Source organism: Suillus paluster (assembly GCF_016628075.1).
Source record: "Suillus paluster strain FC165 chromosome Unknown EDB91scaffold_13, whole genome shotgun sequence".
Classification (NCBI taxonomy): Eukaryota; Fungi; Basidiomycota; class Agaricomycetes; order Boletales; family Suillaceae; genus Suillus; species Suillus paluster.
In genome coordinates, this window is record NW_024537573.1 from 186889 (window position 1) to 207356 (window position 20468).

At 48.3% G+C, this 20468-nt stretch overlaps 9 protein-coding genes across 9 annotated transcripts; 6 read left to right on the forward strand and 3 right to left on the reverse strand.

The window, feature by feature from the left end:
- Positions 1-628: 628 nt before the first annotated feature.
- On the forward strand, positions 629-1947 carry EDB91DRAFT_1119180 (Zinc/iron permease). Its single transcript, XM_041318135.1, has 5 exons — positions 629-812; positions 869-944; positions 997-1409; positions 1462-1643; positions 1696-1947. Exons 1-5 carry the CDS (start codon positions 713-715, stop codon positions 1855-1857), a joined length of 933 nt encoding a protein of 310 aa, XP_041179571.1. The 5' UTR covers positions 629-712; the 3' UTR covers positions 1858-1947.
- On the forward strand, positions 1948-3284 carry EDB91DRAFT_1119182 (CYTH-like domain-containing protein). The gene is made up of 5 exons (XM_041318136.1): positions 1948-2388; positions 2435-2484; positions 2545-2815; positions 2869-2993; positions 3050-3284. Exons 1-5 carry the CDS (start codon positions 2043-2045, stop codon positions 3230-3232), a joined length of 975 nt encoding a protein of 324 aa, XP_041179572.1. The 5' UTR covers positions 1948-2042; the 3' UTR covers positions 3233-3284.
- EDB91DRAFT_1119188 (uncharacterized protein) lies at positions 3285-5052 on the reverse strand. Its single transcript, XM_041318137.1, has 7 exons — positions 4973-5052; positions 4808-4911; positions 4609-4747; positions 4322-4495; positions 4022-4268; positions 3826-3970; positions 3285-3776 (listed from the first exon to the last, which is right to left on the reverse strand). Exons 1-7 carry the CDS (start codon positions 5032-5034, stop codon positions 3385-3387), a joined length of 1263 nt encoding a protein of 420 aa, XP_041179573.1. The 5' UTR covers positions 5035-5052; the 3' UTR covers positions 3285-3384.
- Positions 5053-5134: 82 nt separating this feature from the next.
- On the forward strand, positions 5135-7849 carry EDB91DRAFT_1236200 (nineteen complex-related protein 2-domain-containing protein; the record flags this gene model as incomplete). Its single annotated transcript, XM_041321419.1, has 11 exons — positions 5135-5323; positions 5380-5453; positions 5504-5700; positions 5747-5941; positions 5989-6097; positions 6146-6219; positions 6310-6557; positions 6607-7169; positions 7216-7390; positions 7443-7487; positions 7547-7849. 11 exons carry the CDS (start codon positions 5135-5137, stop codon positions 7847-7849), a joined length of 2172 nt encoding a protein of 723 aa, XP_041179574.1.
- Positions 7850-9461: 1612 nt separating this feature from the next.
- Positions 9462-10838, forward strand: EDB91DRAFT_1236201 (major intrinsic protein superfamily membrane channel protein; the record flags this gene model as incomplete). Its single annotated transcript, XM_041321420.1, has 8 exons — positions 9462-9598; positions 9649-9776; positions 9819-9866; positions 9919-9977; positions 10029-10223; positions 10276-10314; positions 10368-10705; positions 10757-10838. 8 exons carry the CDS (start codon positions 9462-9464, stop codon positions 10836-10838), a joined length of 1026 nt encoding a protein of 341 aa, XP_041179575.1.
- A 1214-nt stretch (positions 10839-12052) lies between these two features.
- On the forward strand, positions 12053-13872 carry EDB91DRAFT_1119203 (major intrinsic protein superfamily membrane channel protein). Its single transcript, XM_041318138.1, has 9 exons — positions 12053-12234; positions 12281-12476; positions 12529-12595; positions 12708-12741; positions 12832-12851; positions 12905-13099; positions 13148-13171; positions 13244-13454; positions 13517-13872. Exons 2-9 carry the CDS (start codon positions 12328-12330, stop codon positions 13645-13647), a joined length of 831 nt encoding a protein of 276 aa, XP_041179576.1. The 5' UTR covers positions 12053-12234; positions 12281-12327; the 3' UTR covers positions 13648-13872.
- On the reverse strand, positions 13873-16011 carry EDB91DRAFT_1119205 (uncharacterized protein). The gene is made up of 5 exons (XM_041318139.1): positions 15319-16011; positions 14997-15257; positions 14753-14943; positions 14444-14702; positions 13873-14383 (listed from the first exon to the last, which is right to left on the reverse strand). The coding sequence occupies exons 1-5, from the start codon at positions 15881-15883 to the stop codon at positions 14121-14123; spliced, it is 1539 nt and encodes a 512-aa protein (XP_041179577.1). The 5' UTR covers positions 15884-16011; the 3' UTR covers positions 13873-14120.
- A 164-nt stretch (positions 16012-16175) lies between these two features.
- EDB91DRAFT_1246017 (uncharacterized protein) lies at positions 16176-17113 on the forward strand (the record flags this gene model as incomplete). The annotated part of the gene is made up of 2 exons (XM_041322611.1): positions 16176-16297; positions 16348-17113. 2 exons carry the CDS (start codon positions 16176-16178, stop codon positions 17111-17113), a joined length of 888 nt encoding a protein of 295 aa, XP_041179578.1.
- A 260-nt stretch (positions 17114-17373) lies between these two features.
- EDB91DRAFT_129480 (uncharacterized protein) lies at positions 17374-19552 on the reverse strand. The gene is made up of 10 exons (XM_041324899.1): positions 18993-19552; positions 18829-18919; positions 18624-18767; positions 18536-18570; positions 18421-18483; positions 18277-18356; positions 18128-18228; positions 17900-18073; positions 17758-17844; positions 17374-17705 (listed from the first exon to the last, which is right to left on the reverse strand). Exons 1-10 carry the CDS (start codon positions 19370-19372, stop codon positions 17574-17576), a joined length of 1287 nt encoding a protein of 428 aa, XP_041179579.1. The 5' UTR covers positions 19373-19552; the 3' UTR covers positions 17374-17573.
- Positions 19553-20468: the final 916 nt, after the last annotated feature.

Genomic DNA, 20468 nt, shown 5'->3' on the forward strand with positions numbered 1-20468 from the left:
GAGAGGACAGACCTTCGGGGCGCATTTTGGTCGGAAACGACCTCAGACGACCATTCGATGAAGGAATCTTTTGCCTAGGGGAGTGCATTAGACCAGTACTTACTTCTAGGAGAGAAGCACAATACTAATGCTTCCACACGAGCACTTGTAAATTTGGCCCCGTCTGAACTTCTACTGATGGGTTCGAGAATAGCGGGCGCCGCGATTGGCTCTGTTTCAAATATCCAGCCTTTGGCAAACACGCACAAATCTGCTACATAGGAGTAACTTATATCGTCCGCTGTCGTTGCATGCTTAACATATTCAGCAAACTTAAGGATACTGGACCCTGGTATATCCACTCACCAATACGATCGTCATTAATGCGGATCGGGCTAAGGCAGCTATGCTGTTTCAAATGCTTGGGTAAACAGTTTGCCTTGTTCTTTCAAATAAACCATCGTCCTCCATATACTGTGCCCGGCACATTTTTGCATGTAATGTCGATTCTTCTTGTTGACAAAATTCTTTGCCCTCCTATGAGTTGTAAGTTTCTGCGGTTTATTACACGCGGAAGCAAATGAAAGGTTTGGAACTCCGCGAGTTCTGAACATGGCAGTGTCACAGCATTAAGCAACTTGCAAGTACAGCTTGTGAGTTCGACATCCTGGCCAACGATCTGGCTCTGCAAAGACACGAATCATTCATCCCTGACACTGATTTTACGAGTGGAATGGCATCCAGTGGTTTCGTACGCATTGTATCTATGTCCCTAGTCATGGGAGCTGCGTCCTTTGGGGCTGGCCTCATACCACTATCATCATCAATGACTAGTATGCACTACGATTGACTTCAGTTATTTAAATGTTAAGGGTCATCATCTTTGCAGAGAGTCACTTGGCGAAGTTGTCTACCTTGAGTACTGGATTACTCATTGGTGCTGCCCTTGGCGTCATCATTCCCGAGTGCGTCTGGATCCATTCTTCTTCAAAGTTTCCTGCCTCTAAGTAATGACAGAGGAGTGGCAAGCACGATCGCTGGTGACCCTGAACCGGATTCATATTCTTACAAGATCGCGACATGCATACTTTTGGGCTTCGCATCCATGTTCCTTGTGGAGGAGTACATTTCCCCACACGCTCGATCGCTAATACCTCTGGAAACTCGCGACGAAGTAGAAGAAGTCAACTTTGATATCACGCTCGACGAGCTTGAGCGCGAGGAGGGTATGATAGCACCCGGTTCACATGCGTCTTCCTGGCAAATGTTGCGAAATACACGTTCCTCAAGCGTGCAACGCGCATACCCACTATCATTAGGGCTCATGGTGCATGCTTTAGTTGATGGATACGCGCTAGGCGTATCGTCTCTTGACACGCGATCGGGTGCCGTATCTTTTGTTGTTTTCTTGGCTATCATAATACATAAGGGTACGCCTGATGGCTTTCTGTCGCTCACTCGTTCGCTAACATGAGATCACAGCACCCACAGCATTAGCTCTGACATCTTCTCTCTTGGCAACGTCTCTCCCTCCTTCAGAGTGCAAGAGACACTTGCTATTTTTCAGTCTCGCCACGCCAGTTAGTGCCATCCTCTCGTATATATTGTACACGCACACCGGCGATGGAAATAACCTGTGGCTCGGAACACCCTTACTATTTAGCGTAAGAACCACAAATTCTTACCATCGACTGGTACTGATGAAATGCTCCAAAGGGTGGCACCTTTCTCTATGTGGCTACAGTTCTACAGTCTCCCTCGGAACACGCACCTTCATCCACCCAAGACAACATCAGCAAAACATCACGGACGCTTCTGCTGCTATCGGGAATGTTTTTCCCATTTGTAATTAGCACAATGCTGGGTCACGGTCATTAATACTATTACCAGCTGCGGGTCTAAGATAAATTTAAAGAATAGATGGACACGTAGGACCAAATGCCTAGACGCGGAATTTATAGGGTTTACCGTACATCCCATGTTGATCCCAGGGTAGAAAGTTCAACATCATGGCCAGTGTTTGATTGCCCTAGCAGCCAACTTCACAGTTTACTTCTCTCCACATGTCGGAAGACGATCGCTCTCAGCCTGATGATAAAGAATCTCCGCCACTAAAACGAGCCCGCCATAATGACCACTGGTCTTCCGAAGCCGCAAAAGTCAATCAAACAGCTTCTGTGCCATCCACCATGAACACAGCAGGATCCAGCTTGCCTCCATTGTCATTGTCAATCCTCGGTGTCGAGCCTCTCGATGAATTCATTCGAGAGATCGCTGATTTCGTTCACCACATGATCATGACGAGGCCAGTTCACCCGGAAGCAAAAGTCGAGGTAGAAGCAAAACTTGGTGTCTTGAGGGACCGTACAAGCGGGCAGCGCCTAATGCTGCCTGTCCTTGTGGAGACAAGTATGTCCACTAAGTTGTTCGTGATCTTTGCCTAACATGCCAGTAGTCTTAATCCCGAAGGAGGTTGACGTTCGCTTTGAGTCCAATATGTCCCTTGTCAGCTCCATTTTCATGTAGCCCTTTCGTTGTAGCTCACGCGATCATTTGGCGCGGCAGGCGCAGCACAAGCACTTCAACACTATGCTCAACGATCTGAAACTAATATCATCTCAACCGTCTCACCCAACATCTCCCCTCGAGTACACCCATGTCAAGGTGGTCGACTCCTTCTATACGTCAGATGATCGAGAAAAGATACGCGTCACCCGCGAAGAGAAGACTAACACCGTTCTTGAAACGACACGGAAAATAAGGCTCGGGGACCTTAACATATATAGTCCGAAGCGGGCGGCGGATTGGAGGGTCAGCGTGTCGCTCGAAGTTCCAGGTGGGCTCGCATGCATCCTATCGGGAAGTTAATAAATGATGCTGGCTCTACAGTCTCCCATCCCGTTGGAACTCCAACCCACGTACGACGGAAAGACAGAATATGCTACTCGCATGAGGAATTTAATATCGACCTGACCCAAGTCCATTCCAATAATAACGCGACACCCAATGCACCGGTATGTTGTCCTTTGAATCGTTTTTGAAATACGGACGCTGAAATACATATATGAAGCCCGAGGTTCTTCATGAGTTGGAGGTGGAGATCGCTCGCCCAGGGCTGCTGCTCTCGACTGCTGTCAAACGTGGGGATCCAAATGTGTCAGAACTTGAACGCAACGCGTTCGATGAGCTTATTCGATCATTTGTCAATAACGCCAGAATATTGGTGAAGAATGCGAGCGACGGTTGGCACTAACGTAGCTACAGTTAAGTTACCACTCCGGAGATAAGTAAATAACAATCAAGCATTGTGAAATACGATTTCTACTACACAGCAATGGTACAACAGTAATGTAATGCCTCTGAGTAACCGAAAAAAATGTCGAACTGGCCCAATGATTAGTACAATCATAGTCCAACAACTTCAACCAAATCTCCATCATCAAGGTCTGCCTCTCCGATTTCCATATTATCTGCCATCTTATCTCCATCAACCATTAGCTGAGGCATGGCTTGTGCTGTACCCTTCGAAGACCGGTCAGATAGTCCGGCAGCCTTGAGAAATGCTTTGACAATGGCTCCACACGTTGTTGTAGGTCGAACCGTAAGGTTGATATTGTCCTCGGTAACCGCGGACCTGAATACAAGCTTGATTTTGTCGCCGCCAGTGGACTCGGCTTCCGACTCCGCATCTGTCTCTCTTTCCGGAGACGGCGAATGCTTTGATGACTGAGCGCCATTTGGAACTTGCTGATGACGTTGAGCGCGTATGTAATCCCAAGTTGTTTGATCACATGCTTCTATTGAAGGTTTTCAGTCTCAAGTGCCCGTGCACCGAGAACAACGCACCGAGCTCTCCTTCTGCCCAAATTCGAAGACCGTGAGGTGTGCCTGAAGCGAACAGACGCTTTCCATCGTGACTAACGACAAGGCTTTCTACTAAAACAGCAGCCAAGTCTGCTACCTCCTCAAACATGTACTGAAATGTGTCGTGCTAATTGAGGGGTCAGTGCCATGCGCAGTGCTGTTGGCAAAAGAGACCCACTCTTTTCATCTTAAAGTTCCAAACATCCTTTGCACCCGCTGGATTCCGTGGATGAGGCCGCCATCGGACCTTGATGATAACCAACTCAGGGCCGCCGCCTTGTTCTGGGATGTTCTTAGTTTCTACAGCCCTTCTACGAACCTCTTCGGCAATTTTGGCCAGTTCGGGATTTAAGTCAGAGGTATCTGTTGGGTCATCGGCAAATTGAATTGGTGAGGGGGCGCGGGGCGCAACAGCAAGCGCTTGTCTGGTAAGTTTTCGTGAGTGATACAGGTATTGTCCGGTATAATTTTACGCAACCTGACCAGGTTCCTTGCATTATTGAGTTGGTGTATGGGAAGTTGCGGAGGTGGTGTGATGGATTTTGAGCGACTACGGTCTCTCTTTCGTTTTCGAAGGGACGTGTCATTGCGTGAGGCTTTTGGTGTGTTCTCTGTGATTTCCAGATCGTCCTCTTCGTTATCTGAAGAAAGGCTACGGAAGAGCTATCAATATAACCGATCCGCCGACCATGATCATATTCAAGTACTATGCCGATGCAGTCTAACAGTACGAGATATAGTAACGAACTAGAAAGAGCGACGCACAGAGTGACTATGTCCGCCGCTTGCCACCGAGGTAATTCATGCTGTTTATTTGGCTTCTTCTTACGACGCCTCGGGGTAGATTCCGGTTCAGTTCGTTCACCCCAATCGAGGTCATCCTCGTCAGCTTTGTCGGACGGAGCTGTCTATGAATCGGATTGCAGAGTGAGGTCATCGTAACAACCTATGGAAGCGGACACACCCTTTGTTAGTTGCCGAAGCTTGTTCCAGCATTGAGAGGTTCTTCCGCGATTCCGCATGAATATAGCATCTTCATCGTCTATCTTGTTTCCTGCAGTAGGAATTCTGTGTCGCGCTCGTAGAAGATGCCGGAGATGATGCTATGTTGGAGTCGGTTGTTGTCGACAATGGAGCCTTAGATTTTGCCACTGGACGTGGCACTGGCTTTGGACGCGGGCGCGCAGACATGGTAATTCAGGGAAAGCAGACAGCGTGAGAAAAAATTTGTTGGAGGACGGTCACAGTCTAGTGGCACTACTCACTCTCAACTGATTTCCGTCCATCAGTAATGTTCAAAAAACCAAGGTCAAGGCTGGTTCCAAGGGCGAGAGAAAAGTCACCTGAAGACATATCACAAACCACATCTGAGAAAGGAGAGAGCACCGAAGAATCACCAATTGCTCTTTCATCTAAACTCAAGAACAAGGCAAAGCGCACTAAGCCCAAGTCTACGCTCAGTTTCGGCGGAGACGAAGAGGTTCGGGTGTCTACTTCATACATAAGCGAATGCTGGCTTACTACTTAAGACGTTAGGCAGGAGATGGGGAGGTCTTTCAAGTGAAGAAATCAAATCTTAGTCTAAAGTTGACCCTGGGTACCCATCCTGCGTATGTTTATGTCTGTACTCGGAATTTGGTTTGTTCATGAGATCTATTAGCAATGTACTGCCTGTCTCGCTCGACCAGGCTACTATCACCCCCCGTTCTAATGGGGCGCCGGTATATGACCAGGCGTACCTCTCAGAGCTGAAAGCAAGCACGCCATCGTCGCGTCGCGTCCCAGTCGCCGAGAGCTTTGATGCAGATGTTTCAATGGACCCTGGTGATATTACTATGGAGGCCACCGATATATCGGGTAAGATCTCACTGGCGTGCTTAGTTCATCGCCTAATGGTATGCAGTCGATGTTGAAACAGTGATTCCTTCGGAATCATCCATACTTTCAGCTAAACAAAGACGGGAACGCATGCGGACTCACGGTACAGAAGACGATTTCATATCTCTTTCTGTCACGAAACGTGATACCGTACCGCAGGGTCCACATCCAGAAAGTCGGTTGATGCGCGAAGAGGATGAGCTTGGAGAAGGGGACGACGGTATGTCACTTCTCAACTTTTTTTCGCATCAATCTCACAAAGGACAGAGTACGCGGAGTATACCAGCGCTCAAGAGCGTATTGCACTTGGCAAGAAGTCACAGAAAATCGAAGCTTCGAAACGCAAGGATACTATGCAAGAGTTGATTGCAGATGCGTATGTACCAGCGTTTTGCTGAGAACTCGGCTAACATTATGAGGACAGCGATGAGGAAGATGAGGAGACCATGGAATGGGAAAGGGAACAATTGCGGAGAGGCGGTCCATTCGCTACTTCTCGTGAGGCATCTCCCGCAAAACAAGTCTACAAGCCTGCTGCAAGTAAGTTATATGTCCTTTTGGAATCATCGTTGACTAACTGGAGCTAAGTTCCAACATCAACTGCGATACCCTCTCTTGGGCCGGCGATGGACCGCCTGTCTCAGTCATTGGCCGCAATGACCACATCGCATGCAACGAACATAAAGGCAATGGCGACATTGGTCGATGAACGGGAACAGTTGGATGTCCGCGAAACAGAGCTACGCGAGATGATTGCCAAAGCCGAAGCAAAAAGGTTATGGTTCGCTGCATTTAAGGAATGGGTAGAAAGTGTGGCGACATTCCTCGATGAGAAGGTTAGTATCACCGTTGTTTTTACATCAAGCAAAATCTTAAGATATCTAGTTTCCGAAACTGGAGAAGCTCGAAGATGAACATATTTCAGTGCTCAAGGAACGATCTGAAATGATCGCTCAACGACGCCGAGCGGACGTTCAAGATGATTTATCATTGATTTTCGGCACTCCTTCAGTGACCGCAGATAAATCTGAAGAGGTAGATGACCTAGGGCGAGTTATACCTCAAACAAACTCCGTTACTGCACGCCGCGAGCGACGAGCCGCACGAATAACTCGCCGACTTCGCCGTCAACGTGAACGTGAAAGTAGGGCTATCAGAACGCAGCCGGACCGAGAAGAGGGTTATTCCACGGACTCCTCTTTACCTCCGTCGGATGCTATGGATTATCAAAGTGCCATGGAGAGAATAACCAGTGATGGACGTGACTTGCTGTCTGATGTGCATGCAGCCGAGTTCCGGGATCCGAGCTTGGGGTTGGTCAAGTGGTTTGGTGAATGGCGCAGACGCTTTGGTGATAGCTATACTGGTGCATGGGGTGGTCTCGGACTTGTTGGTGCTTGGGAGTTCTGGGTGCGACTAGAACTTCTTGGATGGAACCCACTCGAGGTGTGTTGATTGTTTGTTTGGGGTGAGGCGCTGATTTAGTATTGCCAGACTTTCGCGGACCTTAGATGAATCCTCATGGTGTGCTTCACTACACGATTACTCCCGTTCACACGGAGATAAGGATAGTGATCTAGAGCTGGATGGAGGTCTGAACGAAGACTTGGTTTCTGTGATGATCTCCACGGCCGTCGTGCCCCTCATCTGCAAGGCACTCGAAGCTGGCGTGCTCGATTCCTATTCGGCAGGTGATACCCGCAACATGATAAACCTGGCAGAAGCAAGTAGAAGCTTCTATTGGACAGGACAACCACAAATTTCAGGTGACTAGATTACTTCATGATTATCACGAATGAGTTGCTATTCTAATACGATTATCCAGCTGATACTGAAATCAGTTTACTCCGTCTTTGAACGCTCTGTATCAACATCGGAGTCCCTGTTGGCTCCTTTTGTTGCACTCAACCGCCCGGTGTTTGATCCGGATGCCATTGCTGCCCGTCGGCGTCTGCTTCGCCATGCGTCCAAGTTTTTGGATACGCTCATTCAATGGCGCAAGTATACTGGTGAAAAATTGGGCATCGGCGACCTTTGCGTCAGACATATGAATAACGTAGTTTTGCCGATTGCCGAAGGCGGGTGGGAGGTCGGAGGAGAGGACATAACTCGAGAGGTAATTGACTAAAATGTTGGATGCTTTCGCTTGGCTAACTTGGTAACTCTGCCAACCTAGATGATTGTCGTATTGCCACACGAGGTAATACGCGCATTGAAACCGCCATTAACTGCCTTGACGTCCTGAGCCGAACGCTCAAGTGTAATCGGTATGTATGTACTTTTAGTTATCCCTTTGTTTCTTCCCGAGCAGTACACGCTGTATGACGAGGATAGTGCAGGGTCCTTCCCATGTAATCACACTATCACCGCTCGACACTCGGAAGATTGATATGAAGCCAAATGACTGTCGTGCAAAGCCTTTGCGGCTTCTATGCGCATGGACGGTTCGTTCCGCTGTCAGATACTTGTACTGTTTATGCATTTCCCATTGTCACGCTTGCCCTTGCAATCGCGCCAACGTGTTTGTCACCTTCCAATTCTGGGCTGACTGCAGATCTACCGCAGGTTCTCATGAAAAAATAACTTTCTGCTTGGAAGATACGTCGCGTAATGTGCTTTACCTTGTCGTTTACCTCGGATCCCTAACACGACAAATATCTGAATTCTCTATTTGGTAACTGCCGTAGCGTTCGTGAGTTTTCACTTCCCTGTCTTGAAGTCGACAAATGTATGAGATCTGATCACCATCATCGCCCGGGCTCTATTTTATGCGATATCAACATTTAATCGTTCGGGTTGTGAAATCATTACCCAGCCTTTGAGAGCTTTTGTCATTAGATTCTGCTTGGCTAACCCCCTCCACTCGGATATCATATCCGATTCAGGGAGTCGCCATCTCCGGCGGTACTCTCCCGAGGCCTCTTCGCCATCATTCAGGAAGCTTTCTTGCCTCTGCTTTCATCGGACCTTGCCATTCGAAATTCACGGACAACCAGATTCACTCTGACAGTGACAACTCCGGGGTGGAGGAGGAGGCTTCTATCCAGGAGTTTCCCGAACGTTTGAAAACCATCTTGTACGTGATCATCTTTTCAAGTAACCTATTTCGACCGATGAGAGCTCGCGAAGAAGTTAGCGCAACGTGACCTTGGCGCATTCGAGGCCTTTCCTTTCGAAGTTCAAGCATTTTGATGAGATCATCATGAGGTATGTTTATATAAAGGCAAATGGACCTGAAACTGACGCCGACCAACTTTAGACCGGCTCGATTTGATTTCACATCGAGTCGGTTCGGTCGATGAAAGAGCCGGCGGCCATGACACCGACACAACGCCGCACTGGATATCAAGAATAGCACACCCTGTTGGTCCATCTCCCTGCATGGAATAGCGTGATTCAAATGAATGAATTTGCTTGCAGTTTAATCGATGCAAACTTTACAAAGTACACACGATTGTACAAAACCCACTAGACGGGAATGAATTAAACGAGGTACGTAATCGTTTTTTGACACAATTCATGCGTTCCAATTGGCTAATAGGCACAAGTATGAACAAAACTAATAACATGTATATGATCTTTCCGCAGGCAGTCTATCCATTACACTCGTGTTCGGAGTCCCGGATGCCCTGTACGTGATAATCATCATAGACGATAAGAACCGGGCTATAAAAGGGGCAGTTGCCAAATTTTCTTCCCCAGCAGCTTTAACACTCACTCCTTCTTTTTCTTTGTGTAAGATGACGGATATCGTCGAAAAGCCCGTCCAGCGTCGTTCCGAGGCGTCGAGCACGACTCGAGCCAACGACGTCCCTGTCGTTGACTTCGCTGACTGCGATCAATGCACTCAGTACCCCAATCGATGGTCAGGGATCAGGTAGTGCTAGTCCTCAAATTATTGACACTTGCTGATTGAAGCTTTTTCAGGGAGCACATCACTGCACCTGCAGCCGAGTTCATGGGTGCCTTCATTCTATGCTTGTTTGGGTGTGGTGGCAATTGCCAAACGAATCTATCCGCCAATAAAAATGTGTCTGCCAGCCCTCAGGGGGTGAGTTCAAGGCGTTAAAAGTGATGGATGGACTGAAGCTCACTAGTGCTTGTTCAAAGGACTGCTCTCTCGTCCAACATCTGTTGGGCCCTTGGTGAGTGACCCTTGTGTTTTGTGCGTCGACATCTTCCTTACAAGCTGGTCAGGACTCTCCCTTGGCGTATGGATCTCTGCAAACTACTCAGGCGGTCATGTGAATCCTGCAGTGAGTGCACCATCGATATTTTGCATGCAACTATTGCTGACTACCATCAAGGTCACCATAGCGTCTGCTACTGTCCGCGGGTTCCCCTGGAAGAAAGTTCCCATCTACATCCTGGCACAAGTTCTGGGAGCCTTGTGTGGAGCAGGTGTAGTCTACGCGACCTACTACCATGCAATCAACATCGTCGAAGGGGGTTCCAATATTCGTACAATTGCAGCAACTGGTGACCTCTTTGGAACCTACGCAGTAAGTTTCGACCTGCCGTTGGCATGACTTCCTCTGGCTTATGTGCATTTAGGCCGATTACCTCACTTCAGTTTCCGCCTTCTTCGCTGAAGTGAGTCCATGCTAACAGACTTCGATTGAATGCATACTGACGACCGGATGTAGTTTATAGGGGCTGCTATGCTCCTCACTGGAATTTTCATGGCCACAGATAAAAAAAATGGCCCTTTGCCTTCCGGTGTCCTTCCTCTTGCAATATTTTTTACAGTCCTTGCCATCAGTTCATCTCTCGGCATGGATACTGGAGCCGCCCTTAATCCCGCTCGTGACCTGGGCCCCCGTATCCTCACCGCCATGGTCGGATATGGTCGCGAAGTCTTCACTTTCAGGAACCAGTATTGGCTCTGGTGCCCTATCCTTGGCCCGATTTTTGGCATGATTATGGCTGCGTTGTTTTACGATGCCATGCTGTACAAGGGCCCCGAGAGTATTTTCAATAAGCCGTACGTTTTACTATCTGTGTATGATGTAAATATTAACCCGTCTGTTTTTAGGACGGAAGAGGCTGAAAGGCATCACTTGCGCTCATGCGCTCAACGAACCAACGGGCTTCGTGGGGTTGCAGACTCAGTTTGATGACATATGTTTGATGACGATAATGACCGAACGATGCTCCAAGCGAGCTTTACTTTTTTACTGATGTTTCAATGACTTTCATATTATACTTTGTCGCTGCATGTTTTCTATAATGACGAATAATGCATGCTCTTGTTAGTGAAGTGATGGTATGGTGGTGGCAACGGTAAAGTATACGACACGAGCATACTCGTTGCTCGCGATAGACATGTTGACCCATTATAAGTGTGCGTGCATTAATTCGTGTAGCTTGCTTTACATTAGTCTCCCGTACTAGGGAGACCAAATAGCAAAAAAATAGTCGTTCCTCAAATTTGTTCCTTCTATATAATTATTCGTCACGCCAACTTTTCATTTCAACTGGAACTCATTCCGACACTTTAGTACGTCAAAGAACTTGTTTATGATCGCAAACACTTGGTCCCGCTGAGCTTTGTATCCTCTGTATGTATAAAGAAAGGTGAGTTTTTGTTCTATTGAATGAATATTGATTTGTGTTGACCTTCTGGTGGGAAGCTTCGCGGGAGACACTAGTACTAGAGGCACTACTATGATAGTGCAGATCATTGCCTCATTCAATACACCACGAAACGACGACTCGGCGAATCGCGCGAGCATGCGTTCGAACTTCTCTGAATCAAGTGCCTTCCGACCAAGTAGACTGTGACCGGATCAAAGAGGGAAGTCTTTTCTAAGCTGTCACTACTACTATGCCTGACCCTGCTGATACGATATCGTGGTCTGGTCAGTCATGTATCACTTTCGTTCATTACTGATTCAGATGCATCGCATGAGTCGACTCCCCGTGTCGTACGTTGAGTCGCAGTCTCATCCCCGCGATGGAATACTTACTCTATTGGCTCCATCATTTGAACAACGAGTGGCTTTCAAAGAGATACAGTGAATCTGGCCATCTATTCTCGATATCATAATTCCATTTTCGAACAAGCAGAGTGCGGCTTCCCTGAGCGCCCGGATGAGGGGCAGTTATCTTGCTGGCCCACTGGTCCACGCGCAAGACGGTGTCATCAGGGGTCATCGATCACAATGGGCCCACTCCCTCGGTACCTGTTAGTAGAATTTCTGATGATAATCATGCTTATGTCGAGAACCAGGCAATTGTGGAATCGCTCCATTTGGTTTCTTCACTCAGCCGAAATCATGAGACCTCACATGAGTAGTTGCCTCCCCGGGTCTTCATCATCATATCGAGACTTATCAATCAAGTCGGACGGCTTCACTGTACTTGTTCCAATATTAAAGAAGGAACGGCTGTATTCCTTCGTATAAGGTCTTATAGGGGGGACTAACTTGTTCCATCGACGGTCATGTGACATCTGCGATCCTGCTGTTCGTTGGAGTATCTGAATATGCTCGAAGTCCCGCACCAGGCTATGTACGTAACAAAACATCATCTATGGCGTATAAATATGATTCTTTAGATCCTTCTCCGTGGTACTAACCCTTTGGACTTGTATACCCAGCGATCATGGCAGAAATTCTCGAGAAGTCAGCGGAAGTACGCACGGAGAGTGTCAGCTTTTACGACAAGCAAGGAGGCATCACCCCGACCGAAACAGTTAACATTGCCGACTGCGATCACTGTACGATGTTTCCTAACAGGTGGTCGAAATTCAGGTACAAAATATATATCGATAAGTTGTATGAGATTTCACATTACGCTGTCCAGGTATGCGATCCGTGAACCAGCGGCTGAGTTTCTAGGCACTATGATCCTCGTGATCTTCGGTACTGGTGTCGAATTGTCAATTCTTTCTATCAATCAATTCGAATGTTGAAGCGGTCCCAAGAGGAGTGAGTGGATGCTACTTGCGCTCTGTATTTATCGTTCATGACCTTCAAATATAGGATTTTCTTTCACTCAATTTCGGCTGGGCCGCAGGTCAGACATCCTCACTCACGATTACAAAATGTCTCTGACAATATTGTCAGGCGTCGCACTCGGGGTTTGGACCGCAGGAGGCATATCTAGGAGGACACATAAACCCCGCAGTAAATTGTACTCTTACTTTTCACGTATTATCTCCTGAATAGTAATTCCGCAGGTCACGTTTGCTCTGGCAGTTTTCCGGGGGTTTCCTTGGAAAAAGGTGCCAGTCTACATCTTCGCTCAGCTATTGGGCGGATTTTGTGGTGCTGGTATCGTTTATGCCAACTACTTCCATGCCATAGACATAGTAGAAGGTGGGCCTGGTATCCGAACTATCAGTGGTTCTGGAGATCTCTTTGCCACGTATGCTGTGCGATCTTTACTTACTCGCGCCGCCCTTTCACTGATAACTTCATAGGCGAGCTTCCTGACCCCCTGTTTCGTGCTTCTTTTCTGAGGCAAGGATTACCCGTTCTCTTGTTCGTGAGGAATGCTGAGCCACCTTCTGAAATAGTTCTTGGGCTCGGCGTTGTTGATGATTAGTATACTCTGTGTTAATGACAAGAACAATAATCCACCGCCACAGGGTCTCGTTCCTCTTGCCCTGTTCATTGCGGTGCTCGGCCTTGGGACCTCTCTCGGTATGAACACGAGCTATTCCCTGAATCCTGCTCGGGATTTTGGGCCGAGGGTTTTCACAGCAGCCGCAGGCTATGGAAGCGCAGGTAAGTCGGGGCCAACCTCGATGTGGATGGATGATAGCTTGATTCTTTTGCCCCGTTGTCAGTGTTCACGTACCGCAACCATTATTGGTTATGGTGCAATGTGCTTGGCCCGGTCATCGGAATGCTATTTGGTGCATTCACATATGATGTGCTAGTATTCGGAGGTTGCGAAAGCATTATAAATAAACCGTAGGTTCATCTGGAAGGGCACGGGCCGCCGCTGATTTTGTTTCGTACTAGTAACGCCCAGACCATAGAGCGCCACCTTCATGCCTGCCCGGGACAAAGAGGAAAGCTCCCTGTGGGAATCGAGAGCGCTTGAATGAAACTTTTGTCACGATAGCATGCATGATTCTGGACGATACATTTTTAACTTGCTACGAAGGTGACCTAGCAAATGCCTTGCAGCATCGGATCTTCAAGTTTCGTTGCCCCAATGACAAAATTGGGGCACATGTAATTGTACCTTCCGCGTTCTAAATACAAATCAAACTTATCGGATGACCACAAGTCCACACAGATATGACCTATTCTAAATGTCCACTGTTCAGGGTGAAGTGCGGGTGATGCGGAATGCGCAGTAGTGCGACAGGTGACAATTGAACCAAAGCTTGACTCCGAAAATATGCAAAGGCTATTCTGTAGAACTGTAGGCAGTGCCGAAAGCTACCATTTTCTGAACAATCGGCCACCCGCCCAAACCGTTCCGAATAGGCTGATGGGTAACAGCAGCAACCAAACACCGACATCCCATAATACTCGCCTCCCGAGCCGTCTTCGCTGAAGTAGCTTCTCTTTGCGCTGGAGAAGGGGGTCTGGACTTGGTGGAGGAGAAGGTGTGTGTATAGTTTGTGGCGTGTTCGGGACCGAGTGAGGTATCACGATGGATATAGGCCGCCGGAAATAATGAATAATAATGTGTGCCCAGGCTGTGGAAGAGTATATGTAAGCACAACCCCGCTGAAAAATAACCCGCTGAGCGCACGGACCTGGAAGAAAATAGGTTCCAGTGAGGGCCAAGAACAGAGTGAGGTCATTAAGAATTGTCGCCATTGATGGAGGGGCTAAGCTGAGCAATACAACAACAAATATGAGAGTGACCTTGCTGACGTCCAATTTGCAAACTCTCCGTACAGCGAGGGGAACAGGGAGGGGAGGGATAGAAACCAATACGGAAGGGATGGCCAACAAGAGAGAAGATGCCCCGAGGACGTGGACTATGATATTACGTGTATCACTGAATGTTCCCTTGTCTTGACGTCAGCAGCAGTATTTTTTTAAAGAGCGGGAAACCATACTGGAACATTGCGCGAGGAAGCCATCAACATAGATGGTAGTATAAGGATAATCGCGAAGATTGTCGATAAGATGCTCAGCATCTGGAAATACGTTCCTCTACCCGTTTTGTTCGATGGAGCAGAAGGTCGACCAGCCAGAGAAGCAGATAGGGGGACTGTTAAAGAAGTCGCAAACGAAAACGCGATAGACGCTACGAAATAGAATCAATTTGTAACGAACAAGGAAATATCATCACATACTTACTGGTATCATTCCAGAGAACGCCACGTTGCAGCAGAGTTGGGCTTGGCATCGCGGTGCCAGTGGTATGGTTGTACAGCACGGCAACCAACGATGCGGTGTACAAGATTATCGATAGCCATGTTGTGCAAATCACTTGCTTATCCGCTAGAGATTTGGGAAGAGATACAACAGATATAAGCAGGCTCGACACTAAAGTGGTGATTAGTCGGGTTTGTACGGGAAGTGCCGCGAGTAGAAGTGGATAGACGGCGTTCACAGATGCTTTTATTTAAATAACAAAGTCAGACATGGGAGACGGCGACGTGGTTATGGTATGACTGACCACATAAATACATAGATGCCAATAGAATTCGGAACAATCCAGTGACGCAGAGAAGCAAACGTCGAATCCTTTCACGTCTTCTACGCTTGGCCCTACTAATACCTTTTGCGACTATCTCAAGGAATATTTCCTCCGCCGTAGATTTCCGTAGATACCTTGCCAGAAGGAACCATAGATTGCGAGAAAAGAGTGATAACGCTGCAGCAACAAAGAGGTGTAAAAGACCGAATTTCAGAGGGAAGATCCCGGTTGGCACGAGAATGGCACCAAGCCTAAGATATGGCGCCAGAAGGTACAGAAAGACGGTGGTAGCCGGAAGAGGAGGTATGACAAGCTTAACAATCTCCAGCTGTGGGTCATGTTCCTCTTGTTCTTCATCGCTACTGAAGTCAAAAGAGTCCTGGTCATCTTGGTTTGAAAGGAGTACAAGCGCTGAAGATGAATCAAGGACGGATATACTGGCAGATGGTGAATACGGAGACGCTGGCGAGGTTGGCGAATTTATCGATGAGTCTGCCAGAGAGTCCAAGCTCGACCGACGACCAGGTGCGATGGCCTGTGCCATGAGGGACAAAAGAGCGGGAGGATACGTTCCTGGAGGAACGCTTGAGTATTACTTAGCTTAATTGCTCGGCACTACTTAGGCAGGTGTTAAGCAGGATTGCGATGATCTAATTTTAGCCGTCACGTGGCTCGCCGCCGGCTTTGATCTGATCGAAACCGCGGGCTGGTTTCGCAACTCATCCATTCTGTGAATCATCGAGCAAGTTCTAGTACAGTACTCTCAGAAACTGGAGCCTCATTCAAGTCCTCGCATTATTTTTCTCATTCAGATTCAGAACTGTGCCGCCCTCACCATGACCAAAAAGCAGGCTGTCCGCGCAAAAGAATGGCAAGTAGACATCCTAAAGAACATGCACGCAGAAGAGCCTCGGCCGTCAGCTTCTCAAAGACGTAGACTGGCTGTGGAGACTGGCTTGTAGGTTTAACTTCAATACTGCTTACCCTCCCAGCGAACCTATATTACAGGGATGAAGTTTGGATCAGGAACTGGTTTATTAGGTACAACAAACGATCAGGCTCTCGCCCTCTCGGTGGTTCTACTCCGACGCGCCGTGGGGGATCGCTAATGCATACAATAAAGCTGATTGTGCCACGATCTGACACCACGATTCACTCTGATACGTCAAGGTCCCAAGGTCCCTCTCCTGCGCATCCTGTCTTGTCCCCGGGAACGTCAGATATTCTTCCGCCGTTAGACACACTTCTCGCTTCGGTCAACGGCCAAGCGGTCAAATATTACTCCAGGCGAATGCTGCATCCCAGTTACACTCAGGTTCTCCCGCAATCAGTCGACCCCCGTTTCCTCGGCTACATTCCAGGCGCGCCATCTGCTTTGGGGTCCAGATCCAGTTCAAGTTCGTCTTCCTCATGCTACTCGTCCTTGGGAGAAGAGAACGCCTTCCCGCGGAATACAAGAAAGTGGCGATACTCCAGGGACCCGCTTCACAACCGATACCCAGACTTTTCAGCGTTCTTCCTTCCGACGCCTTGTGATGCCATCTGCGACGCTGCCGGAATGCCGGAGTTTTCACCAATCGCCACGTCATCCCCGATGCATAGTCCTTCGAGCCTCAGCACTGTATTGTCTCCGGATTTCACCCTTTCCACCATGCCGATGCATTCACCAATTGCTTTGCCTGTATCTTTTCCCGCAAGGTTGTCTTTCCTGCACGCCATGCAGGCAGAAGAGGCACTCGATTTTGCACGAGACTCGTTATCTCCCAGCCATTGAGGCTGCGCGAAAGGTGCGCTCCGAGACCGTCTAGACTCATTTCCAAAATTTGATGTCCTTGCAGCACGAAGAAGCGTTCCGGGCGGGTTTGTAGAGAGATTGTTTGTTCGAGTTCCTCGGCAGGTTCTGTAGGAAGTCCTCACGCTCGACCAGCAGTGATCCACTAAATATATTCGCTTTGTACTTTTTACGAACGGTGGTATCTTAGTGATTCACTAGTCTGTCGACGGCGAATCTTCTTACCTGGGCCTACCTGGGGACGTTGCCTGCATGTCACACAAAAGCAGAGCATACTTGTGAACAAAAAAAAGCTGGCTTTTGTGATCAGCACCGCATCGCCTGAGACTCTTCTTCCATCCTTTGACCTAGGTTATACTTGTAGATCGCTGACCCCGACGTGGCCCACAAGCCAAGAGCGCCCTCTTCTTCCTCAACAACCTGGAGCGCCCGGATTGGATCTTCAAACGGCTTCTGAAACACGCTGGCAGGCGAAACAAGCGGCGGGCCTCCTGCACGGAGAGACCACTAGGCGAATGCGGCGGTCCTGGCCAGCCGCGAAGAGAAATTGTTCATGGGGATCAACGGCGATAGGCTGTGCAAGGTCATATGAAAATTTAGAATTAAGGAGGACGGTGCAGTCTTACTGTCTTTGTGGTGTATGTATTAATATTGCCTGTAAACGACATTATAGGCGTCCGATTGACAGGGAATCTAAGGTCAAACACTGCCAGCTGATGTCAAGCTCAGTAAACCCTATCACAAGTCGTATGCATAGATGATACATACGCTTCCGTCGATATTACTCGTGAGAAGTTGCCAGTCATAAATAATCTTGAGGTTCGTCACCGAATTGTTCTGGATCGTCCATTGGTCGTTAAAAATGCGATCGCCCTTGGTGCTAGTTATGCGACTGTCAAAGCGTTGGACGATACCAGCGCGGGATCCTGTATAAATAATATTCTATGAAAGACATTAGGGCAATCGAGGTAGGGACTATGACGCGCTGTAGCATACATTATCTTGGGCGACGGCAAATATGTCGCTACCCGTTTTCAAAAAACAGACAGTTGCTCGGTCAGCAACGTCATCGATGACAACAGCCTGATCGTTTGTGCCTGTCATTGTTTAAGCATAGGAAAACGGTCCACATACATCGGACATACCCAGCACCAGACGGGTACCTTGAAAATCAGCTGTCCATACGTCGCGCACAGATCGATTATTCACACGAGTCACACGGATACTGCGCAGCACGGAGGAAATAAGAATAAGTTACGATGAAGCGGATAATCTCGAAGAATCGGTACTCTTCTGTTTCCGAGTCAAGGGGAAGGTGCAATATTTTGCTATCTGGACCAAAAGAGGTTGCACTAGATCACATGATTAAGTGGATGCAAGGAATCAAAGGTCGGTCATACTGACATGCAGCGGGAACCAGATATGCATATAGAAGAGATCTGACGGATGAGGCGTGTGAAATATTTTTCACAGTGAGCAGCTAAGTGCTTGCCTCCGAGGAGAGACTGAACTCTGGACGCCAGCCATGTGAGGTGTGGTACCCTGTGGTTGGCTCGCTTCGATCAATCAATGACGAATAAAACCATCCTCCTGTGTCCCCTGCAAAACTGTAGACGCTGTTATTGTAGGATGCAGTCTTACCACAAAACCGGCCACCATGAATATGAATGCAAAAATATTAATGATGATAGTCGTACCTGGAAGGCAGTGATGGCGCTGTGTGTGAGTGATACCGTAGATGATGATGTGACATGGGACGTCTGCACGACTTGGGAGCATGAAATCTGGCTGTGCGCCACAACGGAATTCGAAAGTAGTCATGTCAGGTATTAACGAGACCTAAACGGAAGGGGAGACTTACTGCATCAACTTATTTTTATGAGCGGTGCGGAGGCTGGACCTGGCATCTTCACTTGCGCGCAAGAGAGACCGAGTTTTACGCCGTTTTCCCGGGTCATTGTGGGAGTCCCCCGTAGCCTTCGGAGGTGCTGATTGTGGCTTGGTAGGTAGATGTGAGGTGCTGGGGGGCACAATGTGGGGCCTCCGAGTCGAAGATAGAGGAAAGTAACGTTGTTTCTCTTCATCCCAGTACAATCCAGGTAGCTCTCGAGGCATATGGAGGGGCCCGTGGTTGTCAAACGGTGAAATGCAGTACTTACTTGGAAGCCGATCAACCTGGAGGGAGTGCATTACATAATATTGACCCCAGTTCAACTTGACCTCGATCTCTCGAAAATTCATTGTCAACTTACACCTTGTTCCTTGCAACCTTGTTCTATCGTATTTTTCTCCAACTTGTAATTATCTCCAGCGACAAAAAGACTAATCACCCTAGTTCATCATTTTTGATCCGAGGACACGCATGCTCTTATCCACGTTTCCCACCGTCACCCATTTTCAGCAGACTCTCACAGGCTCCCAAAACGAGACGCATATTGTGTTCAGGGATGGACTGTCACGCTTAGGCGGCGGCTTAGCACCTACAGGCGCTGGAGCTTGTTTTAGCTGGGCGATAAACTCGATAAACTACCAGTGGGATAGCGAGGCAATGGGAACTATCAGCAAGGTCACTGCATGCTTTCGGGCAGAGGAGTCTCCGCTTCAGGTACGTGTTGTTTTTAAATTTGTAAAGGCCCTGGGCGGTCTTTGAAGTCCGTGGCGCAGTCCGTTGATGCCCTGGTGGTCATGATTATTGATCTGAACAATGTTCGCCTGAGGCCTCGCTAGTGCTACTTGATCACGTGCTCCTGCTAGCAACCATGGCATGAAACGTGATAATTTCACGTCTTCATAGTTCCTCCGTGACATAAGACCCCGCGGCAAAGTGCTCATCTATGTTCCCAGACTCAGAGCCACGAATCCTTTGCTTTCTCCCCAGATTGGTCTGCCTCAATAATGGAAGACCCCTCGGACCCACTCTCGTCTGAGCCAAAACCGTCCCCGTCTTCGAAGAAGATCGGCCTACTTCACGTCAAGTTTCCTACGAAACGACCTTCACTACAGTCATTACTTACTCCAGCGTTTTTCCAAACATCCCATTCTCCCTCAAGTAGCGCATCACGAGCTCGTTCCCTCTCAGCGGTTACGCTCCCCGGTAATCCTACTTCCTCGGAAGTTCCCAACATCCCTATCCCTGCTGCGTCACCTCCCTTATTGGACGAGGATCCATTTGCCAACTTGCGCCCATCCCCTTCTGTGATTCCATCTTCTAGTCCTTCTGTTGCATTGTATCCTCCGAGATCATCTACTGTACTACTTCCATCGCAAGCATACCTTCAACGTAGTACACCTAAACGTCCGAAGTCATCGGGTCACGGACAAGTCCGTCCCGCCCACA

Excerpts from the sequence above, each read along its gene's own strand:
- EDB91DRAFT_1119180 (XM_041318135.1), top strand. The coding sequence starts at position 713 with ATGGCATCCAGTGGTTTCGTACGCATTGTATCTATGTCCCTAGTCATG. Across the intron at positions 813-868 it reads ACTATCATCATCAATGACTA|AGAGTCACTTGGCGAAGTTG; the intron begins GTATGCACTACG and ends TCATCTTTGCAG. Across the intron at positions 1,644-1,695 it reads GAACACCCTTACTATTTAGC|GGTGGCACCTTTCTCTATGT; the intron begins GTAAGAACCACA and ends AATGCTCCAAAG.
- EDB91DRAFT_1119182 (XM_041318136.1), top strand. The coding sequence starts at position 2,043 with ATGTCGGAAGACGATCGCTCTCAGCCTGATGATAAAGAATCTCCGCCA. Across the intron at positions 2,816-2,868 it reads CGTGTCGCTCGAAGTTCCAG|TCTCCCATCCCGTTGGAACT; the intron begins GTGGGCTCGCAT and ends CTGGCTCTACAG. Across the intron at positions 2,994-3,049 it reads ACGCGACACCCAATGCACCG|CCCGAGGTTCTTCATGAGTT; the intron begins GTATGTTGTCCT and ends ACATATATGAAG.
- EDB91DRAFT_1119188 (XM_041318137.1), bottom strand. The coding sequence starts at position 5,034 with ATGTCTGCGCGCCCGCGTCCAAAGCCAGTGCCACGTCCAGTGGCAAAA. Across the intron at positions 4,912-4,972 it reads GCAAAATCTAAGGCTCCATT|AATTCCTACTGCAGGAAACA; the intron begins GTCGACAACAAC and ends AGCGCGACACAG. Across the intron at positions 4,748-4,807 it reads GCTTCGGCAACTAACAAAGG|CTCCGTCCGACAAAGCTGAC; the intron begins GTGTGTCCGCTT and ends ATTCATAGACAG.
- EDB91DRAFT_1119203 (XM_041318138.1), top strand. The coding sequence starts at position 12,328 with ATGGCAGAAATTCTCGAGAAGTCAGCGGAAGTACGCACGGAGAGTGTC. Across the intron at positions 12,852-12,904 it reads GAGGACACATAAACCCCGCA|GTCACGTTTGCTCTGGCAGT; the intron begins GTAAATTGTACT and ends GTAATTCCGCAG. Across the intron at positions 13,100-13,147 it reads ATCTCTTTGCCACGTATGCT|GCGAGCTTCCTGACCCCCTG; the intron begins GTGCGATCTTTA and ends ATAACTTCATAG.
- EDB91DRAFT_1119205 (XM_041318139.1), bottom strand. The coding sequence starts at position 15,883 with ATGGCACAGGCCATCGCACCTGGTCGTCGGTCGAGCTTGGACTCTCTG. Across the intron at positions 15,258-15,318 it reads GGCATCTATGTATTTATGTG|CATCTGTGAACGCCGTCTAT; the intron begins GTCAGTCATACC and ends TTTAAATAAAAG. Across the intron at positions 14,944-14,996 it reads CGTTCTCTGGAATGATACCA|CGTCTATCGCGTTTTCGTTT; the intron begins GTAAGTATGTGA and ends TCTATTTCGTAG.
- EDB91DRAFT_129480 (XM_041324899.1), bottom strand. The coding sequence starts at position 19,372 with ATGAATTTTCGAGAGATCGAGGTCAAGTTGAACTGGGGTCAATATTAT. Across the intron at positions 18,920-18,992 it reads CATAAAAATAAGTTGATGCA|CCAGATTTCATGCTCCCAAG; the intron begins GTAAGTCTCCCC and ends TGTGGCGCACAG. Across the intron at positions 18,768-18,828 it reads GCGCCATCACTGCCTTCCAG|ACTGCATCCTACAATAACAG; the intron begins GTACGACTATCA and ends TTTTGTGGTAAG.